The sequence below is a fragment of the Heterocephalus glaber genome, unplaced genomic scaffold, assembly GCF_053883595.1.
Source record: "Heterocephalus glaber isolate CG9 unplaced genomic scaffold, H.glaber_assembly_v1.0 deba00001569, whole genome shotgun sequence".
Taxonomy (NCBI): Eukaryota; Metazoa; Chordata; class Mammalia; order Rodentia; family Bathyergidae; genus Heterocephalus; species Heterocephalus glaber.
Window position 1 is genome coordinate 2,706,032 of NW_028258354.1, and position 24,299 is coordinate 2,730,330.

The window sequence follows — 24,299 nt, forward strand, 5'->3', positions numbered from 1 at the left end:
ATCTACAAGGAAAACTGTGTCTAAGATACATGACTAAATAAAAAAATATGAGGTAGCATATATAGTATGAAACTTCTGTAAAAACAGACATCTATATACAGATGCATGCATGCATGCACACACATGTGAGAGAAATCATCCCAATTAATGCTCAGATAGGGTTAGACCTATACTTGCTGTATTGTATTTTTGTCATTTTAAAAATTTCCTAAAGCTTGTATTATGTATAAGATGGGGTATATTTGTACTGAACACACTCCTGGCAGGTGGAAAATCATACTGCTAATCAGTGTGGTGGGGTTTTGTTCTTAGAGGGTAGAGGAAAGACCTTGATTATGAGGTGGGAATTGGGGTGGGCACTATGCAAAGCCTCCATAATCCCTTAAGGGCCAGGTGATGCTCTTCTTACCTGCAAAACTTATTATTCTAAGAGTAGCAAACAAGCAGCTCCTGACATTGTTATGTTTTTACTTCTAATTGAAGGAAGCCAAGCTCTGGAAGGGTTCTCTTTTCTTTAAGTCCGATGAGTTGTTTTTTCCTCTGGGCATAGCACACAGCATCAGGATGGATGGCTGCTATAGCATTTATAACATTGTAAGGAATGCATTAGCTGACTTAGTTATCTTTCAAACTAGCCTGTAAAATTTTGAAGAGATATCTTATATGTCCTCTGAGGTCTCCATATCCTTAGGAGGTTTTTTAGTGACTGAGAACACGTATTAGAAACACCAGTGGTTCAGTTATCTCCCTATGTCTATGTTAAATAAGGGTTCAGAGGTCGAGTGCATTTTTATGTAACCAAGTCCAAATTTTGTCCCTTGGTACGTGCTATCTCTACCCTCTGAACCTGCCCAGCTGAACTCTTCCCTTCTAGGGATTCCCATGGCCTTGCATCAGCACTATTGCTGAACAGCTCTCTGTTTTCTCTCCACAGGCTTCTCTCCCACTTGAGAGTATAACTTTCTGCAGAGCAGTTTGTCTTTCATGATACCTGGCTCTGAGTTGAGATAATTAAACATGGTAAATATTTGTGGAATGAGTGGATATATGTAATTTTCCAACACCAATATGTCAGATTGACAAAGGCAAACATATACATGGGAAAATGTACTAAGTTCCTATCTTGGAGTTTCAAGAGGAGTTGTTTATTTAATTTAATTAATTAATTAATTTTGGTACTGGGGATCAAACTCAGGACCTTGTGCTTGTGAGGCAGGTGGCAGAACCACTGAGCTAAATCCTCACCTGAGAAATTGTTTATTTTAAACTGTTGTCAAGGAAGGATCAGGACAAGTACAGAGAAGTGGATATGCGCATCCTAAATAGAAAACCAATGAGATGTTTTGGTGAGTTTTAAAAATGTGAGATAGTGTTAAAGATACAATGTTAATTTATTTTTTTTCATTTTTTTTTGTATTAAATTCTTTTATTGGTACATTGTAGGTATACAACTCAATTACATTTCTCATTGGGAATTGTACCTTTATATAATGCATCTTGGTTCTTATTTTTTCCCCATTCCTAGCCCTCCCTTCACGTCCTCCACCCTTCCCTATTTACAAAGACTTTATTTCCATTTTTTCCATTTCTCATTATTTTTTCCTTTCCCTTCTTTCCTTTCCCCTGCCCCTCCCACTGCCACTACCCCTTTGGACCTTTTCTTCCTATTTTACATTATCGATTATTCATTCTAATCATTGGTACATTTTAGGTATACAATATAATGACATTCATCATTGGAAATTTGCACCTTTACATAGTCTCTCTTGGTTCTTATTTTTCACCCTTGCCCAGCCCTCCCTTCAACCCCTCCAGTCCTCCCTATTTACAAAGATTTTGTTCCTATTTTTCCGTTCTCTCAAATTAATCCCATTCCCTTCTATCCTTTCCCTTAGCCCTCCCACTTCCTTCCCCTTTGCCCCGTTTCTTCCTATTTCACATGACCTATTATACATTTAGTCCTTATTAACACTTTCAGTTTCTTACACCAGAGAAACTATTCTGTATTTATACATGTGTGTCCTATTTATTTCACTTAAGAGTATCGCCTCAATGTGCAACCACTTAGCTATAAATGTCTCTAATTTCTCATTTTTTATGACTGAGTAGTACTCCATTTTATAAAAAAACGACATTTTCTTTATCCAGTCTCCAGTTGATGGGCATTTGGGCTGTTTCCAAGTTTTAGCTATTACAAACTGTGCTACTATAAACATGGGTGCACGTATATCACTGTGATATGATTCTTTTAATTCTTTGGGGAAGATCCCCAGCAGAGGAATAGTGAGGTCAAATGGGACTTCCAGTCCTAGGTTTTTGAGGTATCTCCATACTGATTTCCACAGTGCTTGCACCAGTCTACACTCCCACCAGCAGTGGAGCAGGGTTCCTCTTTCCCCATAGCCCCACTAGCATTTGTTATTGGTTGATTTCATGATAGCAGCCATTCTTTCTGGGGTGAAGTGAAATCTCAGCGTTGTTTTCATTTGCATCTCTCGAATGACTAATGATGTTGAACATTTTTTCATGTATTTATTTGCTATTTCTACTTCTTTGTCTGAGAAATGTCTGTTCATTTCAGATGCCCATTTTTGGATTGGGTCTTTAAATTTGGGAGGTCTGATCTTTTTAAGTTCTTTATAGATTCAAGATAGTAGACCTTTGTCTAAGGAAGAGCAGGTGAAGATTTTTTCCAACATTGTGAGTTGTCTCTTCACACTGCTGGTGGTTTCTCTTGCTGTGCAGAAGCCTTTTAATAAGAAGAGATCCCACTTGTTGATTGTTTGTGCTAGTTCACAAGCAACTGAGGTTTTGTTCATAAAATCTTTTCCTACACCGATGTCTTCAGGGTTCTACCTAACCTCTGTTCCAACTGGTTCAGAGTTTCTATTTTAATATTTAGATCTTTAATCCATTTTGATTTTAGTTTAGTGCATGGTGAGAGATATAGGTCTAGCTTTAATCTTTGGCAAGTTGAAGCCCAATTTTTCCAGCACCATTTATTAAAGAGACTATCTTTCCTCCAGTGAGGGTGTTTGGCTCCTTTGTTGAAGATGAGATGGCTGAGTGTGTCTGGCGTTGTTTCTGCATCTTCTAACCTGTTCCACTGGTCCTCAGGTCTGTTTCTTTGCCAGTACCATGCTGTTTTTATCACAGTAGCTTTGTAGTAGAGTTGCAGGTTGGGGATTGTGATACCCCCTGCCATGTCTCTGTTACTTAGAATTGCTTTTGCTATTCTGGGTCTCTTCTTGCTCCAAATGAGTTTTTGGATTGTTTTCTCGAGGTCTATGAAGTATGCTGCTGGGATCTCAATTGGAATTGCATCAAATCTATATAGCAGTTTTGGAAGTATGACCATTTTCACTATATTAATCCTTCCTACCCAGGAGCAGGGGATGTCTTTCCATTTTCTGATGTCATCTGCAATCTCTCTTTTCAGAGTGTCATAGTTTTCAGAGAAGAGGTCTTTGATTTCTTTTGTTAGGTTGATTCCTAGGTATTTTAGTTTTTTGGATGCTATTGTGAAAGGAATTATTTGCCGTATTTCTCTCTCAGTGAGTCTGTCATTGGTGTAGAGGAAAGCTATTGATTTTTGTGTGTTGACCTTGTAACCAGCTACTTGACTGAATTTGGTTATTAAGTCTAGAAGACTTTTGGTGGAGTTCTTGGGGTCTTCTATATAGAGTATCATGTCATCTGCAAATAATGACAATTTGACTTCTTCATTTCCTATCTTTATTCCTTTTATTTCTTTCTCTTGTCTAATTGCCGTGGCTAATGTTTCCAGAACTATATTGAACAAGAGTGGTGATAGTGGACATCCTTGTCTTGTTCCTGATTTTAGTGTGAAGGATTTCAGTTTTTGACCATTTAGTATGATATTGGCTGTTGAGTTTTCATAGATGGCTTCTATCAGTTTGAGGTAGAGACCATCTATTCCAATTTTTTGTAAGGTTTTTATCATAAATGCATGTTGGATTTTGTCAAATGCTTTTTCTGCATCTATGGAGATAATCATATGGTTTTTGTCCTTGGCTCTATTGATATAGTGTATTACACTGATTGATTTTCATATATTGAACCATCCCTGCATCCCTGGGATGAATCCCACTTGATCAGGGTGTATGATCTTCTTGATGATCTTCTGCATTCTATTTGCCAGTGTCTTATTCAGGATTTTTGCATCTATGTTCATTAGTGAGATTGGCCTATAGTTCTCTTTTTCAGTTGGGTCTTTCTCTGCTTTGGGGATCAAGGTGATGCTTGCTTCCTTTTAAATGTTAATTTAAAAAAACCTCCAAATGTAAAATGGCATATGATCTCAAATATAGGTGACTGTATTAGTTAGCTTTCTTATTACTGTGACCAAATATTTGACACACACCACTTAAAGGATGATAGGTTTATTTTGGCTTATGATTTCAGAGATTTCAGTCCAGGGTCCTTTGGCTCCGAGGTAGAAGCATCATGGTGGAATGGCATGACAGAGGAAAGCTGCTCAACTTATGGCTTCTGGAAAGTAGAGAGCTGGGAGAAACCAGAGAGGAAGGAGCCAGGAACCAGATACAGTCTCAGTGATCATGTCCATCTGACCTACTTCCTCCAACTAGGCCCCACCTCCTGATAGACCATTTAACTAGGGTCTTGACGATAGAGTTAGTGGCTTCAAGTTTCAATCAGCTCTCCTGGAGTCTCTTAACCCAGTCAAATTGACAATCAAGATTAATCATCACTTGTTGGTCTTGTTGGCCTATGCGTGTAATTCTAGCCACATGGGAGACTGAGGGAGGAGGATTACAAATTTGTGCCCAGCCTGGACAGTTTAGTAGTTTAGTGAGTCTCTGTCTCAAATAATAAATAAAAATGGTCTGGGCATGTAGCTCAGTGTGAAGGCCCTGGGTTTAATCTACAGTTCCAAAAAAAGAAAAAGATTTACTGTTAAGGTTAACAAGTAGTTTATTATTGAAATCAAGACATTTTTGAAAATGAAAGATGGCACCAAAATAAAGTTATGTTATTTTGAAAAACTTACTAACAGAGAAATTAGTTTTTAATTTATCAAAATACATGTACTAATTCTAATCTATTCTGAAAACACTCCTTTCTAAAAACAATATATCTAAATGTTGAAGCATGAAATCTTTATATTGATTATTTAAGTATTAAAATAGCTGCTTATAGTTTGGATCTGGAATATCTCTATGACCCACATGCTAAATAAAGGCCGAGTCCCCAGCTTTTTGCTATCGGGAGGTGGCAGAATCTAGTGGGCATAGGAGACCTAGAAGGAGGTTATTTAGTCATTGTGCATGAACCTTGAACAGAATTGTTCAACCTTCATCTCTTCATCCCCTCTTCTCACTGACCAGCTATGAGTTCAGCAGTTTTGCTCTGTCATGCTCTCTGGCTCTCTACCATGACATGCCATCACAGGTCCAAACCAATCATGCCAACTGATTGTAGGCTGTAACCTCTGTAACTGTAAACCAAAACAAGCCTTTTATGTTTATAAATTGATTATCTGAGATGTTTCCTATAGTGCCAGAAAGTTCATATTTTTGGTATTAATTCCTTTAATGGTACTATTAGCTGTATCCTTCTGTACTGACTCACTGGAAAATTTTCTGATAAATGTGTTTTTTCAATATGACCTTACATTTAATTTTTCACATAATTGATTAATAAATTTAAAATTGTTTATAAACATAAACTGATTTTTTTGGTAGTGTATAATTTTTTGAGAAACTACTTTCTCTACAGGTGCTGAGTATATAGTAACTTCAGAGGTAATTCTATTAAATAGGGGATATTTTCATTTTTTTGTATTGAAAGGTATTTATGGTTTTTTTAAATTAAATTCTTTTATTGGTACATTGTAGGTATACAACACAATTACATTTCTCATTGGGAATTGTACCTTTACATAATGCATCTTGGTTCTTATTTTTTCCCCATTCCTAGCCCTCCCTTCACTCCTTCCACCCTTCCCTATTTACAAAGACTTTATTTCCATTTTTTCCATTTCTCATCATTTTTCCTTTCCCTTCTTTTGAAAGGTACATATGTTTGCCTAGCTTGTGCAAGGTCCTGAGTCCAATCCTCAGCACCACACACACACACACACACACACACACACACACACACACAAAGAAAAGAAAGGGATACACATTTCAGTCCAAATATTTTCATAAGTACTTTCTCTTTTGGCTACAATCAAAGTACTTTACTTTAACATTTTGACAAAATGAACACTCAAACTGCCACAACATTTTCCTCCATGGTTTCAGTAAATCTTTTTGTGTTTTTTTTGTACCAGGGATTGAACTTGGGACCTTGTGCTTGTGAGGCAGGCGGCGGAACCAATGAGCTAAATCCCCAGCCCCATTTCACTAAATCTTACGAGCACAAAAATCATAAAAGTTCTTAATTTCATTTCATACAATGCATGTTTATCCATTAAAAATAGAGACTTCAAAAAAGTTTGTTTCCATAATTCCATATAACTAAATGGACGTAGATCCATATAATTAAAAATGGAATTATAGAATTTTAAAATTAAACCTTATATGTGATTTGAGTTCTTATTATAGATTTGTCCTGTTTCTCTCTTCTTGTTGTAGGGGTGAATTTAAATGCCTTGTTCTTTTCATGATTTGTTTTCAATAATGCAGCTTTCTTTTTTTTGCGGGGGGGTACCAGGGACTGAATTTGGGACCTTGCATTTTTGAGGCAGGCAGGGGAACCACTGAGTTAAATCCCCAGCCCCACTAATAATGCAGCTTTCTAAAATAATAAACAATGGTATTTAACTTTTTGAATATTGAATACAGATTTTCAATTGATTTTTGACAAAATGCAATAAAAATTTCAGAAACTCATTCACAAAAGCTAGAAAATGTGTGATACAGATTGAGAAGGCGGTTTGACAAAGGCTTACACATTTTTAACACCTAATCAATGACAGATAAGAGAGAGAGGAAGGGTGAATTGCTAGGTCAAAGTACATTAATACACTTGATCTTAGCCAAAAGGCCAAGAAGCGATCAAAGTACATTAATAAATCACTTTATTGAGGTATAATTTACATGCTATAAAATGTCTCTGTTAATACAGCATCTTAGTCTAGTCTCAGATCTGTGCAACCATTACCAGCATATAATTTTAGAACATTTTCATGATCCTAAAAGAAGCCTTGTGCCCATTTGAAGTATTTGTTTATTTCATTGTATTTTCAGTATTATTTTAACTGTGGAAAACAATGTGCATTCAAAGAAATGCATAAGTATATAGGTAGAGTTTGATAAATAATTTAAAATGAATACCATGTAACATCCACTCTGCTTACCCTATGGACATTGCCATTCCAGTGTACACCTACCATATTTGACCATTTAAAGGCAATCACTATCCACACTTCTATTAAAATCACTTCCTTTTTAGTTTGAGTATTATTGTCTCTCTAAACATAATGATCTTGTTTTGTTCATTTTGATTCTTATGTATCTTTTTTACTAGATTTGTCTATATTCATTTTCATTATTGTGTCTTCAAATATGTGAAGATTTTTCTAGCAATTGTTTAGCTGTTTTTGTATTTTGTAATTGTGTTTTGGTGAGAGAACTTTGTCAGTAGGGGACTTTGAAATTTATTGATACTTGCTTTATGGTCTCATATCTGGTGGATTTTTATACAAAGCACTTATTTGTTTATTTATTTATTTTTGGTACCAGGGGTCGAACTCGGGACCCTGCGCTTGCGATGCAGGTGGAGGAACCACTGAGCTAAATCCCTGGCCCCTAGCACTTATTTATTTTTAAAGAGGAAAAGATTTATTTTGGCTCATGCTATGGGAGGTTTCAGCTGTGGTTTGATGGCTCTATTACTTTGGGCCTGAGGGGAGGCACCACACTATAGCAGAGGGGCAGAGTGTTGTGTGAAGGAAAGCTGCTCACCTCATGGCAACCAGGAAGCAGAGAGAGCCGAAGCATTTCTTTTTGTCACATCAGCTTTGCTGCAAGAATATTAGAGTTCAGCTAGTCTGCATGTAAGTCAAAACAGTGATATATTTTGATGGATACAGCTTCCAACTTGATTCATAGAAGACTGCAGCTTGTTGCAGCAAACAACCAAGTCCATGTCTCCTCCATGGAGTTTTAATTTAATGAAAAGATTGTTCTCACTATGGAATTGTGCTCTACCAAACTTTGTACTTGAAATGATTACTGCCAGAACTAAAACACTTTATAGGTAATATTGAATTTTCATTTTTAGTATTTATTTAATTTTAATTTTTAAATCAATACATGTTTGCAATACATAATGAATTTATTAATCATGGAATACTGGCTCACACACATATTGCATCTTGATCTTTTTTGCTTCCCCTTTTTCCTCCCCTCCTTCACATCTCCCCCATTCCAGACCCCCTTCCCATCTGTGGGACTATATGAGATTGAACAAAGGTTATTCCATGTTGCCTCACTGGATACTCCCCCCTCCCCTTCTGAGTAAACCATGTGATGTCATTTCTGGGACAAAAAACAAAGGTTCATGGAATGCACAGTGTTCTGTGAAATTACCCAACTCCCCATAAACAGGAAATGTACTGAAACATGCTATCTACTATCTAAATGTACTGGAACATACTATCTAAATCCCCTAACCGTCAGCATCTCGCTTTTGTAATCTCTGCTTGCTAACTTCCCCTTGTAACCCCTATAAAAGAGCCTCGGACTCTGAGCCAGTTGCCTCTCTAAGCTTGTTTGATTGGAGGGTGCCATCTGGCCAGACTAATAAAGGTCTATTTTACTTTCCAACTTGTCCGGTGTGTTTCCTCCTGGGTGTTCTTCACTGCAGTCAGCTCCTTGGAGCATTTGGTAAGGCCCTCGGTCTTACATATCTCCACAGTTTATCTCCCAATGTTGAATTTTTAAAGCTGAATTTCCAGTAACATTTACAATGTCATATTTTTACCTCTGACAGAATTAACTTCCAGAATCTTTAATAGATTTAAAAATCAAAGAATAATTGAAATTAATTCACTTTCTACTTGAATCATATAGTAATACTGACATAAAACAGGATGATGCAAGCTGGGTGTGGTTTTGCAGACCTAATGTCTCAGCTAGTCAGGAAGGAGGCTGTGGCAGAAGGATCACATGTTTGAGCCAGGCTGGGCAACATAGTAAGACCTTGTCTCAAAAAAAACCTGTTACTAGGATTAGAGGCCCCATTTGACGCAGCTATTCCCCTGCTGAGTATCTTCCCAAAAGAATTAAAAGAATCATACCACAGTGATATATGTGCACCCATGTTCATAACAGCACAATTTGTAACAGCTAAAACTTGGAAACAGCCCAAATGCCCATCAACTGGAGAGTGGATAAAGAAAATGTGTTTTTTTAATAAAATGGAGTACTACTCAGCCATAAAGAATGAGAAATTAGAGGCATTTATAGCTAAATGGATGCATATTGAGGCCATACTTTTTTTTTTTAATGTGGTACTGGTGATCGAACTCAGGACCATTGCACTTGCAAGGCAGGTGGTAGAACCACTGAGCTAAATCCCAGGCCTGAGGCCATACTCTTATGTGAAATAAATAGGACACACATGTGTAAATATCGAATAGTTTCTTTGGTGTGAGAAACTGAAAGTCTAAATGAGGACCAAAATGTATAATAGATAATGTGAAATAGGAAGTAAAGGTCCAAAGGGGAAGGGGAAGGGGAAGGGGAAGTGGGAGGGTAGGGAAAGGGAAAAATGGAAACAAAGTATTTGTAAATGGGAGGGGCAGAGGGGTTGAAGGGAGGGCAAGGGAATGGGGAAAAATAAGAACCAAGATATATCACGTACAATTACAAATTCCCAATGATTAAGATCATCATATTGTATACCTAAAATGTACCAATAAACAATGAATTAAAAATTGTTGATGTAGCTCAGCAATAAAGAGCTTGTCTGTCATGCATAAGGTCTTAGGTTTAATCCTAAATAGTGCAAAAAAACCCATGATTTAGCTGTTTGCACCATTATTCTGCTAAAGGAGTTGATTTGATTTTTTTTTATATGTGCCCAAGCAACCTTGTAGGCAAAACTATTATTTATTCAAAATGATGAATACTCTTTCACATAATTATGTCAATATATTTTCTGCATCTACAGGTGTTAAGTATTTATTTTGGGTGCAGTCTTTTAAAAATAATGACTAACTTTTGAGGTAGATTTAGATGTTAAACCTTCATAGAGTTGGTCAGTAGGTCAGTGGTATGTTTGGACCAATAGAGAGAGAGAGATTGGTTGGTTTTGAGATGAGACGAGGTTTTGCTGTGTTGCATAAACTGCCTTTGAACTGTATTCAGCAACCTTCCTAAACTAGAAAAAAAAAGTATGAGGCCAGACCCTTCCATTTTCAATTTTTTCCTGACAGCCAGAAGGGCCAGGGATTTCATTGACAAGTGTCATACCCCTCTCCTCCCCTGGCTGGAGGATGCCCCTGAATGGCTTACTCCTGCCACTTCTGCAGCTGCTTTGAAAGCTCCCCTAGCTCTTGCAGTGCTAACAGGAGCTAAGGTTAGTTGGAGGCCATGAGCTCTCTTCCTCAATCCAGGAAGCTTTAGGTGCTGTTGCCACCTGTGTATGGGGAAGCTGGAAGGCCATTCATGATAGGGCAAAGATTGAGGACAGACTAGGGCCCATTGCTGATTTTCCCACATCCCAAAACTACAACAGGTAATTATGAACATGGATGTCCATCCAGGAGACTTCAAAAGTTGGAGGCAATAGCGATTTCAACCCACTATTTTCCAGGAAACAGAAGTTAGCAATCAAATAGTGACTTCTCTCTAGTTTGGAGTGAGCTTTCACCATGAGGCTGCCCTACACCTCCAAAGCCTCTGTTAGAGACACTTGCCTTGGTCACAGCAGGCTTCAAACATAGACCTCTACCAGATGAATCCACCCTGTAACCTGCAGATCAACCCCCCCCCTCCACCCCGTCACTACTTTGAAAGTCCATAGAGTTCTGAAGAATGCAGGAGATCGTATCCTTGATCTCCTGTATATAAGCAACATTCTCTTACTCATAGGATCAGTTCAGGAGGCCTTCCTCTGGTGTACGACCTTCCTGTCCTGCAGCACAGTCCCAAATAAAAACCTTGCTAGGGTGGTCTTATCGCCTACTCATGGCTTTTATCACAGGTAGAGTGGGAAGAGGGTGTTGCGCTAAAAAAAAAATGATAACACTAGGGGCTATTAGTGCTGAAGAGCTCCAGAGAGTGGTGGAGACCTGATGATTTCCTTGAAGACAGCAGAAGGAAGCTGCTGCAAAAGTTCCAGAAAGCTTCCAGGGGGCTGTGGACCCTGGCTGCTGAGGAGCTAAGAGAGTTGACTGGGAGCCACCAGGAACAGAGACACTAGGAGCTGTAATACATACTTTGGGTGGGAGCAGGGGTTACGGTTGGGCGGGCCTCATGGTATGCAGCTTCAGTTGTGTGACTGTGGCCACTGGGATTGTTGCTTTCCTGGGCACCACTCTGCTGGCCAGCAGGATACTGCTCTGAACAGTGTCACCCTTTACACCAGAAAGCTGGCAGGCACTATGAGGAAACAAAACAGAAGAAAATGGAGGAGGTACTAGAAAACAAAGAAGAGGAATATGTGGTGGAAAAAGTTCTTGACCATTGAGTTGTAAATGGCCAAGTGGCGTACTTGCTCAGGTAGAAGGCTTTCTCAGAGGAGGACAGCACATAGGAGCCAGAAGAGAACATGGACTGCCCTGACCTCATTGTTGAATTTTTACAGTCACAGAAGAAAAGCATAGGAGACAGGTAAATCAGAGGGAGGCAAGTCAAAGCTGATTCTGATTCTGAACATAAGGGAAAGGAGAGCAAACCTGGGAAGAAGAAAGAGGAGTCAGAAAAGCTTTGCCAGGGGTTTGGATTTTTGGAGCCACAGGTTGCATTTGTGAGTTTATGTTTCTCATTGAAATGGAAGAACTCTGATGAAGCTGACCTGGTCCCTGTCAAGAAAGCCAACATCAAGTGCCCACAGGTTGTTATATCCTTCTATGAGGAAAGGCTGACATGGTATTCCTCCGCCTCAGAGGATGATGACGAAAAAGATGAGACTCAAGACTCTCCTGAGTACCAGCTCCAGTCACTTGATTGTGGGTTTTAAGTAGGAGGTAAGAAGTTATTCTTGTTTTGATACCATAAAGATGACTTGAGAAGATGTCCTTTGAAGAGCCAGTATAGTTTCTAAGCCCTGAAATGGCCTAAATTTAAAGCCACTCTAAGCTGTTATAATTTACAGAGCCATCCCAGAGGAGGGGAATGGGATAAGTGTTTCAAGGCAACCTGTTCTGCACTTTGCTAAGAAAAGCAAAGGGCCTTCTTCTATGAAGGACAAAACTTGCAGAATTAGGTGGATGGGAGAGCAAAAACATATTGTCAATTTTCAAAGACTGTCTCCACAATCCACAGCCTTTTCCCCAACAGTATTAATTTTGAATTTTTATAGTGTAGCATTGTTATGGCTTATATCTTATGTCCCCACAAAGCCTCATGGGGTCATAGGTGGGGCTTTTCAGAGGTGGCTGGATCTAGAGTGTGTTGTGCTGGGATTAAGTGTGTGATGCTGGGACCAAGGATATATGATTACTAAATCAGCCCACTGATAGATTTGGCATAGTTCTGGGAGAAGATAATGGGAAGGCTCTTCCCAGGTGTGAGTGCTACCAGCCCTTAGCCCTGGACAGAATGTAAAGGACAGAAAGAGGGCTGCTGGGGTTTCTGCTTACTACTTCACTGCCTTCTACCTTCCATGAACTGTTTCTCCTCTCTGATGCCCCTCTGTCATGCTGCCCTGTCTTGGAACTAGCCAATTATGAACTAAAATCTCTACAAACTGTGAGCCAATTAAACCTTTCTTCCTTTAACTTAGACAAATATGTATGTAGCTTTTGGCTATTACTGGCGTATTATTTTGGGGTAGGAGGGATGGCTAGGGAGAAAGGGAGATGGGTAGGGTCATTTTGATTAAAATTTGGGGGGTGACTGGGGCAATGGTGAAACAATGGAAAGAACAACTAACAATTTGGTTCTTTGTCCAGAATATTTTACCTTTTAAAAAAGTGTCATTGGCATGATAAATGAAGACAGGGAGACTCTTTAAAAGCTGTGAATGCCTGAAACTTACATAAGTCAAAATTTTCAGTGCCTGAGCTTAATGTTATTGAATACAAAGGAATAAGCTAATTCATGAATTGCCAAAGCTATCATTTCAGAGATAGAAACTCAGGAGGGAAAGTCTTTTATTGGAAAGTATACAAAACCAGATCATTTTGCTTAGAGGAACTCACTATGTAGCCCAGACTGGCCTTGAACTCACAGTAATCCTCCTGCCTCAGCCTCCTGAGTGCTGGAATTACAGGTGTGTGCTACTATACCCAGCCTAGTTTTGAAATGAAACAAAAGACCCCTCTTTTCCCATTATAAAGTTATGAATATCACCTTGTTCATCCAAGCCACTTGATGAAGTATTAGGGGAGGGACTGAGAGAGATATAGGAGATGGAAGAGTAGGAAAATGTATGTGTCCATATTATTAGGGTGGAAATGTTGGAGCTTTGAATTCTGAAACTGTCGGTGGCAGAGTTCAGTCATCAACAGCACAAGTTTCACTGAGTCAGTTCAAAGGTTGAGTGACTTCAAAAGCCCTGGTCTCAGTAGCCTATAGCTACTAACAAAAAGGAAGCTGCACAGGTCCATTTTGTGATCTGAATTGAACAAAAGCACCCTCCCCATTGCCAGCGTAGCTGGGCTTACAGGTGTACACATTGTATGTCCTGGCCAACAAATATTTTGTGCAAGTTATATGCATTATAGACCTTCTAAAGAAATGAAGAGACACAAGCTTAAATATTGTCTATTTTTTCTTATATGAGAAACCCAAAATATAAATAAAGAGTAAAATAAAAGATAATAGGAAAAAAGAGTGATAGCTCTTTTGCAAAAGGGAAAGAGAAGGAGGGAGGAGGGAGGGAAGGGAGAGGAAGCATGTGGAAAAAAAAGACTTAAGATGTTTTATGTACATGTACCAATTCTCCACAAGGAATGTAATCATTATGCAGTACAAACATGTGCTAATACAAAAATCTGAAGAAAATAAAGATTTAATTTTGAAATTAAATATGCACTTTGATGTATGCTACACTAAAGGTTTATTATAAAATTTAAGAGTCAAACAATAAGATAACTAAATAGTTGGAGATTGTATCTATAAAACCACCAAAAGGAAGAGTATTCAGACTCCAGCAGTATTATTCAGCCTGTTTCCAGTCTATACTGCATGTATTTTTAAGCTAAAGTTTCTCGTAGGCCCTATGTTTAGCTCAGCATATCTCACAAACCACAGCATAAAACATACATAATTGACTGAGTTGTTCACCAAGGGATCAGTAGAGGTGGCAGTATGGAACGCTTTTTCCATGACAATTTGAGTCCAGAAGGAGTAGCTGTCCCATTAACAAGCCAGTTTTGCATTTTGTTTTATCATTAAACCCCCCGGAAGTGTTGAGAAAAGAGAGATATATTAATGCAGTTTTTCTTTTGGTTTTAACTATGAGAATTTAAATTAGGACTACTAGACAAGCATAATTTAGAGTAGAAGCAGACATCTTCCAAAGTCATCTTGGTTGATTTTAATAATTATGAATAAAACTCCATTACCTAAGGCAAAGCTCATAGGGATATGTTGTTTGGTTATGGACCTCTAATATTGGTGATAAAACCAAGTAACTAAAAGCCAGAGAAGGGAGAGTGTTTATTCACTCATTACTACTATGTGTATGGTGCTGAGTGTTTATGTCTCTTCAAAATTCCTATGTTGAAACCTAATCACTAATGTGATAATATCAGGAGGTGGAGCGCTTGGAAGGTGATTAGCTCAAGAAGTCTCTAACTTCATGAATGGGATAAAAGCCCTTATGAAGCCCCAGAGATCTGCCTTTCTCTTCTATCATAAAAGAACACAGCTGAAAGGCACCACCATCCACACTGAACCTGCTGGCAACGTGGTCTTAGACTCCTTGGTTCTAGAACTGTGAGAAACAAATTTTTGTTATTTATAGGCCACCTTATTCATGTTATTACTGTTATAGCAGCTTGAATGGGCTGAGATTTTGCTTGATTTATTCTACATTAGTTCTTTTATCAGGAAACAGGGAATAATAATAGTTAACATTTATAGAACACTTACCTGCTATTGAATACTGTTTAAATTGAAGTATTTGTTCCTCTATGTAGTAGGTACTAATATTATCCCTGTATTACAGATGGGGAAATAGCCAAGAGCAATTTTTTCAAGGACACTCATATAGTAGTACGTTGGAATGATAGTAAACAGAGAACTGGACAGCCTGGATCCATAGTTCAAGGGTTTAATCCCTAAAGTAAATGGTATATCTCTAAGAGGGGTTGGTGTGAAGATTAAATGAGATAAATTAGGGAGTGTTTCCCACACACAGTCCATAGTCCAGCACCTCCCAATATGAGAAAGTGCTCTGGCATAGAGTTTGCTATTCCAAAGGCCTCTGAGGAAGTACTGTCAATCTTTTACTTTTCCATTGTGATCTCGTTTACATAGGGGCCAAACCCTTTTCTCCTTCAAGCCTCACATTGTCTAGCTGTGACATCCAGCCTTTTGAGTATACCTATCAGCCCCAAGTCTGTTTCCCCAAATTCCTTGCAGACGTAAACACCTTATTGGATTGCCCTTGCACTTCTATTCCTATTGCTGTTCTTTTTGTTTTTGAGACAGAGCCTTGCTGTGTAGCCCAGGCTGGCCTCCTTGGTGTTCTAAATTTTTTTTTTTTAACTAAAAGAGTGATGTGTCCTGGATAGCTTTAGTTCCTCCAGTCCTTTAATTCATGTATTTATTCCACAAATAGTTGATGATATATGTATGATGGCCAAATTTAGTATCAATTTGATAGGTTAAAAAATATTTAAAGAAGAGATGAAACATTATTCCTGGGTGTATCTGTGCAGGTGTTTCCAGTGGACATTGGACTGAATGGGGAAGAACTGCCTTCTAGTGGGCAGGCACCATCCAACCAGGAGAGGCCCAGATAGAGCACAAAGGGTGGAGGTCAGGTGGTTTCCTCATATAGTTGACACATTCTTCTCTTTAGACATGAGAACAACAGGAACTTTGTATTCTAGGACTTGCATCTGTGGCTCCCCCCAAGTTCTTAGACCTTTGCTCTTAGAATGACACTTGCATCATTGGCCTGACTGCACCACACGGCTGGCACTGCAGATCTCCAGTTTGCAGTCTGCCTGTTGTGGGACTTCCCAGCCTCTATAATCACGTGAGCCAATTTCTCTAATTCCTCTTCATATATCTCTTTCTATCTATCCTTTTGGTTTTGTTTCCCTGGAGGACCCTGACTAATACAATTTGTGTTGGGGACATAGGTAGGCTGTGGGGAGAAAAAATTTAATGATATGGTTCCTGCTTCTAAGACAGTTATGATTATGGTTAGGATTAGGGTTTTCTGCTTCTCTTGACTGCATTCATGTGTACATTGTTACTACCTGGAATGTCCCTCCATCCCTGCCTCCTTTCTGGATTCTTACTGAACTGTAGGAAGTAGAACCCAAATCATTGCTTCTATGAAGCATTTCCAGCTTTGCCAGGATATGGCTCATCCTCCTTTGCAGCCTCATTAGACTGTGTTTGTACTTTCGCTCTGCCTCCCTGTCACACTGCATTACATGTTTAGTTATCTCCCTGAGTCCCCCTCTAGACAGTGGCTCCTTCACTGTCAGACTAAGTATAAGTGAACAAGAGTCCCTTTGAGAAAAAGGAAGGAGTAAAATGACAGCTGTTGTGTTTCTGTTGAAGGAGAAGGACACACCCTCACCATGTGGCTCTACCTGTTAGTCCTCTTGGGCCTGTACCACCTTGTGCGCTGGTACCAGGAGAGGCAGGTGGTGAGCCACCTCCAAGACAAGTATGTGTTCATCACGGGCTGTGACTCGGGCTTCGGGAACCTGCTGGCCAGACAGCTGGACATGCGAGGCTTGAGGGTGCTGGCTGCGTGTCTGACGGAGAAGGGGGCTGAGCAGCTGAGGAAGCAGACGTCAGAACGGCTGGAGACAGTGATCCTGGACGTCACCCAGACAGAGAGCATCGCTGCAGCCACCGAGTGGGTGAAGAAGCGTGTGGGGCAGAGAGGTATGAAAGAATTATCACGAAGATGCAAGGTCATATACTGTACAGATATCAAAAGCAGGGTATAAAAGGGAGACTTTTACATTTGAAGAATATCATGATCACTGTGGTATTTTATTTCATTAACAATGTTTACATTGAAAAAAGAGCTGAAAGGTATGAGACTATTATCTTATCTTGCAGCAGGAATATTTATAGACATATTGCTTATGTTTAAAGAATTTTCTTTCTTTTTAAAAAAAATTTTAAATTGCAGTACTGGGAATTGAACCTAGGGTCTTCCCACTGAGCTACATCCTCAGCCTTTGTAAAAATTTTGAGCCACTGTGTGTTCAAGTAACTTCATTGACCAGGTTGGGCTGGAACTTGTGATCCTCCCACTTCTCAGAGTGTTTGGATTACAGGCATGCACCAACATGCCCAGCTGAAGAATTTTCAAGCACTGATTTGAGCCTGTAATCCCAGCCCTCTGGGAACTTGATTCAAAATTTAAAAATTTAAACAAGGACTGGGGAGGTAGCTCAGTGAGAAGTCCCTGTAATCAATCCCCAGTACCACAAATAAAGAAACAAAAAAACTGCTTTGTCTTCCCTTTGTTGCTATTAGAATATAGCCATTGCATAAAGTCAGTCTTTGGTCACCTTGAAAATTTTTTTGTATATTTCATGTAAATATATTTATATATTTTCAACATTAATGTACCTCATTTCTTAGAGCAGTTTTAGGTTTATAGAAAGTGGCCAGAAAGGACAGACTTCCTATTTTCCCCTATTATTAACATCTTGCTTTGGAGCTGTACACTTGTTACAACTGATGAACCAATATTTATCTGTTATTGTTAACTAAAATCCAGAGTGTACTTTAGTGTTAACTTTGTGCTGTGCAGTTCTCTGGATTGGAGAAATGGATATTGACATGTGTATACCACTGTAGTGTCCTACAGAATTGTTTCATGCCTAACAAAAATTCTTGTTCTCCACATATTTATCACCACCCCCTTATCCTCTGGGAGCTACCGTTCTTGTGGCTGTTCCCATTTTTAATAAATTTTTTGAGACAGGGTCTAGCTATGTAATTCAGGCTGGGTTTGAATTCCCTATGTAGCCCAAGCTGGCCTCAAACTCATGGCGATCTGCCTGCCTCAGCCTCCCAAGTGCTGGGATAAGTGGTGTTCCCCAACATGCCTGGCTTTGCCTATTCCAGAATATCATGTAGTTGGAGTCATATTCTATGTAGTCTTAGGCTTTCAGTTAGCTATATACATTTCAGTTTCCTCTCTTTCTTTTTGGGGCTTGAGATCTCATCTTGCTCTCTGTATAATATTCTGTTGTATGGATGTACTATATTTGGTTTATCTATCACCTATTGAAAGTTGTTTTGGTTGTTCTCCATTCTTAACTTACGAATCAATTCTCTATTTTTTCCTTCCCTCCTTCCCTTACTACCTCCCTCCTTCCTCCTCCACCCTTCTTTTTCCTGTGGCAGTTTGTATTGAACCCAGGGCCTTGCATGTGCTAGGCAAGCACTCTATCCCTGCTCCACATCTCCAGTTCTGAATAAATTTTCATCTCTTTTTCACAAGTTGTTTGCTTTAGATATTATTCCAGTCTTCTGATCCTCTTCTCCCTCCTGGTGGGTTTATGATCCAGTATATCCTGATAATTGGGCATCCTAAATAGCTCTTTCTTTCTGGAATTGCAAACTAGAAATTAAAGTTTTGGCTTGGGTTCCATTATTTAAAAATATACTTTAAATTTGAAAACTGACATTAAAAATTTATTGTAAAATTGTATTTTCTGTCTGAGGATGTTGCTGACTCTCCTAGACACAGCCAGTCATTACAGGGTTACTGAGCCCCTCTCTTTTGTGTGCAGCCATTATTTGCACTCTGTTGCTCTTTTCCTGTGTATTGGTTGTGAGCTCCTTGAGGATAGGGCCTCTTTTTTTATTCATTAAGTTTATTGATACATTTTAGGTGTACAATATGATAGCATTCATCATTGGGAATTTCCTTTTGTTTTTGTACCAGGGATTAAACTCAGGACCTTGTGCTTGTGAGACAGGCATGGTGCCACTGAGCTAAATTCCCTGTCCAGGAATTTGTAATTATACGCTATATATCTCGGTTCTTATTTTTTTCCCCCATTCCCTTGCCTTCCCTTCAACCCCTCAGCCCTTCCTCATTTACAAAGACTTTGTTTCCATTTTTTTCCTTTTCTCATATTTTTTTCCTTTCCCTTCTTTCCTTTCCCCTACCCCTCCCACTTCCCCTACTCCTTCCTCTTTGGACCTTTTCTTCCTATTTCACATTATCTATTATACATTTTGCTCCTCGTTTACACTTTCAGTTTCTCACACCAGAGAACCTATTTGGTATTTATACATGTGTGTCTTATTTATTTCACCTAAGAGTATGGCCTCAATGTGCATCCATTTAGCTATAAATGTCTCTACTTTCTCATTCTTTTAAAAAAACTTCTTATTGAGTTTATTGGTACATTTAGGTATACCTTATGATCACATTTATCATTGAGAATTTGTACCTTTACATGATGTATCTTGGTTCTTATTTTTTCCCCATTCCCCTGACTTCCCTTCAACCCCTCCACCCCCCATATACATAAGATTTGTTTCCATTTTTTCCTTCATACTTTCAATTTTTTCTTTTCCTTCTTTCCTTTCCCCTGACCCCCTCCCTAGTTCCCCTTTCCCTTTAAACATTTTCTTCCTGTTTCACAATATCTATTCTACATTTTGGTCCTCATTTACATCTTCAGTTTCTTACACCAGAGGAATGATTCAGTATTTACACGTGTGTCCTATTTATTTCACTTATGAGTATAGCCTCAAGGTGCATCCACTTGGCTATAAATATCATTTTTTTTTCTTTTTTTGGTACCAGGGATCAAACTCAGGTCCTTGCTAGCTATAAATATCTTAAGTTTATTTTTCTTTTTTTTTTTTCTTTTGTACCGAGCATCGAACTTGGGTCCTTGCACTTGCACAGCAGGCAGCGAAACCACTGAGCTAAATCCCCGGCACAAGTTTATCTTTCTTTATGGCTGTTTTTTTATGTTTTGGTACTGGGGATCGAACTTGGGGCCTTGTGCTTGTGAGGCAGGTGGTGGAACCACTAAGCTAAATTCCTGGCCTTTTTTTTTTTGGGTACCAGGGATCAAACTTGGGACCTTGCACTTGCACGGCAGGCACCGGAACCACTGAGCTAAATCCCTGGCCCAAATCCCTGGCCCTTCTTTATGGCTGAGTAGTACTCCATTTTATAAGCCCCCCCCACATCTTCTTTATCCAGTCACCAGTTGATGGGCATTTGGGCTGTTTCCAAGATTTAGCTATTACAAGGGCCTCTCTTAACCTTTACTATATTTCAGCTTCTGGGACATTGCCTGTTGGTGTGTTGAGGGCTGAATAAATACTGAATGGAGTCCATCTACTCCTAGTTTTATCTATTACTCATATGGTCATAACAACAATAAAAACCTCAACATATCCAAAGAAATGGAAAACCCTCAAAGTGATCTTTCATACCATATTGGATTGAAACTAGAAACTGACAACAGAAACATACTTAAAATACAATAATTTTTTTTCCTCCTCATCTTGTTTCCTGTTAACTTTTTCACATGAGGGAAGCCATGTGGTGTTCAAGCTTGTGTATTGGATTTGTTTCACTTAATGTTATGGTCTCAAGATGCATCCATTTTCCTACAAATGTCTCAAGTTCACCTTTCTTTACAGCAGAATCGTACTCTACTGTATATAAATATCACATTTTCTTAATCCATTCATCTGTTGATGAGCATTTAGGCTGTTTCCAAGATTTAGTGATTCTGAATTGTGGTGCTATGAACATGGGTATACAGTAAGTCCCCAACTTAATGAACATTTGAGTTGTGAACTTTCACAGATACAAACAGACCTTGCATTTCAAACATTCGTCGATGTGACCAAATCATGGATGTAGCTCATGTGTCTGGCAGTTATTGTTACAGTTATGCTGCTGTGTGCTTACTGTACAGTGATACAGTGGTACAGTGATACAGTTCGATAGTACAGTTCTACAGTAGACTCAGGGACTTACTGTATTATTTGTGTGTATTTAGATTTTTTATGCTCTACATTGTATATCTGTGTCAAAGATGTGTAAGATTCACTTTGTTGGATTTACAAATGAATCTGACTTACAAACATTCTCCCAGAATGGAACTCATTTGTAAGTTGGGGACTTACTGAACATACATCACTGTGGTATGATGTTTTTAATTCTTTGGGAGAAGATATCTGAAGGGGAATAGCTGGGTCAAATGGAATTTCTTAATTTTAAAAAATTTTTAATTTAAAAAAAATTTTAAAAATTCTTTTATTGGTACATTTTAGGTATACAACACATTTACATTTCTCATTGAGAACTTGCACCTTTACATGATGCATCTTGGTTCTTATTTTTTCCCCATTCCTAGCCCTCCCTTCACCCGCTCCACCCTTCCCTATTTACAAAGACTTTGTTTCCATTTTTTTCTATTTCTCATAATTTTTCCTTTTCCTTCTTTCCTTTCCCCTGCCCCTCCCACTTCCCCTGCCCCTTTGGACCTTTTCTTCCTATTTCACATTATCAATTATTATTCTAATCATTGATATATTTTAGGTATGCAATATAATGACATTCGTCATTGGAAATTTGCACCTTTACATAATCTCTTGGTTCTTATTTTTCCACCTTCCCCTGCCCTCCCTTCAACCCCTCCATTCCTTCCTATTTACAAAGACTTTGTTTCCATTTTTCTATTTTCTCATATTAATTCCATTCCCTTCTTTCCTTTCCCCTACCCCTCCCACTTCCCCTTCCCCTTTGCCCCTTTTCTTCCTATTTCACATTACCTATTATACCTTTAGTCCTTATTTACACTTTCAGGTTCTCACACTAGAGAAACTATTTGGTATTTTCATATGTGTGTCCTATTTATTTCACTTAAGAGTATTGCCTCAGTGTACATCCATTTAGCTATAAATGTCTCTGATTTCTCATTTTTTATGGCTGAGTAGTACTCCATTTAATAAAAAAACCCCACATTTTCTTTATCCAGTGGAATTTCTGTTTTTAGTTTTTGAGGAACCTCCACATTGATTTCCATAGTGGTTGTATCAGTTCACATTCCCACCAACAGTGAAGAAGGATAAGAAGGATTCCTTTCTCTCCACAGCCTCAGCAGATTTGCTATTGGTTGATTTCTTTGTGGTAGGTATTCTTTCTGGGGTGAGAAGGAAATTTTTTTTTTTTGCTACCGGGGATCGAACTCAGGTCCTTGTGCTTGCGCAGCAGGTGGCGAAACCACTGAGCTAAATCCCTGCCTCCCCCTTTTTTTTGAGACAGGATCTCGCTATGTAGTTCAGACTGGTCATGAGCTGACTATGTACTCAGGCTGGCTTCAAACTTGTGGAGATCCTCCTGTCTCAGCCTCCCAAGTGCTGAGTTAACAGGAGTGTGCTATCATGCCTGATTTTGTTGTTGTTGTTGTTTTTTGAGATAGGTTCTAGCTATATAGTTCAGGGTGGCCTTAAACTGACTATCCCAGACTGGCCTGGAACTCACACCAATTCTCCTGCCTCAGCCTCCTGAGTGCTGGGATTATAGTCATAAGTCAGCACACCCAGTAAAGTGAAACTTTAATGTTTTAATTTGCATTTCTAGAATGACCAGTGATGTTGAACATTTTGTCATGTATCCATTGGTCATTTGTATTTCCTCACCTGAGAAGTGTCTATTTATTTCAGATGCCTATTTTTTGCTTCTTCAAATTTGGGAGGCCTAATTTTTCTGAGTTCTTTATGTATCCTAGATGTTAGTCTTCTGTGTGAGGAATAGCTGGCAACATTTTTTCCCATTCTATAGGCTGTGTCCTCACTTTGTTGGTGGTTTCCTTTGCTATGCAAAAGCTTTTTAATTTAATGTGATCCCATTTGGTATTATTTCTTATGGAATCAGGGATTTATTCAGAAAGTCTTGGCATACACCTATGTCTTTGAGAGTTTTATCTATTTTGTCTTCCAGCAGATTAAGTATTTCTGTTCTAAAGTTGAGGTCTTTGATCCACTTTGATTTTAGTTTAGTCTATGGTGAGAGATATAGGTCTAAATTCAATCTTTGGCATGTGGATAGCCAGTTTTCCCAGTGTCATTTATTAAAGAGGCTATCTTTCCTCCAGCAAAGGGATTTGGCTCCTTTGTCAAAGATTGTGTAACTGAGTGTGCCTGGGGTTGTTTCTTTAACTTCTATTTTGTTCCATTGATCCACAAATTTTTTTCTGTCAATACCATCCTGTTTTTATGAGTATATATAACTTGTGGTCTGGGATTGTGATGCCCAGAATTTCTTTTGCTAGTCTAGGTTTCTTCTGGTTCTATGTGAATTTTAGGATTGCTTTCTCCAGTTTTGTAAGAAGTGTTATTGGCATTTTGATTTGGATTGTATTTAATCTATATAACAAAAAAAATCTATATAACCATTTTGGAAGTATGGCCATTTAAACCATATTGGTTGTGCCTATCCAGGACCAGGGGATAGCTTTCCATTTCTGATATCTTCTTTGATCTTCTTTTTCATAGTATTATAATTTTCATTGTAGAAGTCTTTCATTTCCTTAGGTTAATTCCTAAGTATTTCATTTTTCTTGATTCGGTTGTAAAAGATATTATTTCTCTAATTTCCCTCTCAGTGAATTTGTTTTTGGTGTACAGGAATACTATTGATGTTTTAGTGTTGATTTTTATATCCTGCTACACTACTGATTTGGTTATTAATTCGGGAGTTTTTGGCAGAGTTTTTAGGGTCTTCTATGTAGAGGATCATATCATCTGCCAATAACGATAATTTAAGTTCTTTCCCTGTCCATATCCCTTTTATTTCTTTCTCTTGTGTAATTGCTCTAGCTAGTATTTTGAGAATTATGTTGAATAAAAGTAGTGATAATGAAATCCTTGTCTTGTTCCTGAATTTAGAGGCAAAGCTTTCAACTTTTCACCATTAAGTATGATGTTGGCATTTGG

General features: G+C 38.6%; 1 protein-coding gene and 1 pseudogene across 2 annotated transcripts in view; both read left to right on the top strand.

Annotated features, from left to right (window-relative positions):
• Positions 1-11,511: 11,511 nt before the first annotated feature.
• LOC101718066 (chromobox protein homolog 1 pseudogene) lies at positions 11,512-12,177 on the top strand (annotated as a pseudogene).
• A 3,988-nt stretch (positions 12,178-16,165) lies between these two features.
• Positions 16,166-24,299, top strand: part of LOC101699287 (17-beta-hydroxysteroid dehydrogenase type 6) — a 37,586-nt gene continuing 29,452 nt past the window's right edge. Inside the window, exons 1-2 of one of the 2 annotated variants that reach the window (XM_004861272.4) lie at positions 16,166-16,371; positions 16,908-17,240. In XM_004861272.4, the coding sequence (XP_004861329.1) occupies positions 16,928-17,240 (313 nt within the window). In that variant the 5' untranslated portion in view covers positions 16,166-16,371; positions 16,908-16,927. Of the gene's footprint in view, positions 16,372-16,459; positions 16,478-16,907; positions 17,241-24,299 lie in introns of those variants that run through there. The other variant, XM_087192166.1, reaches the window with a different exon arrangement.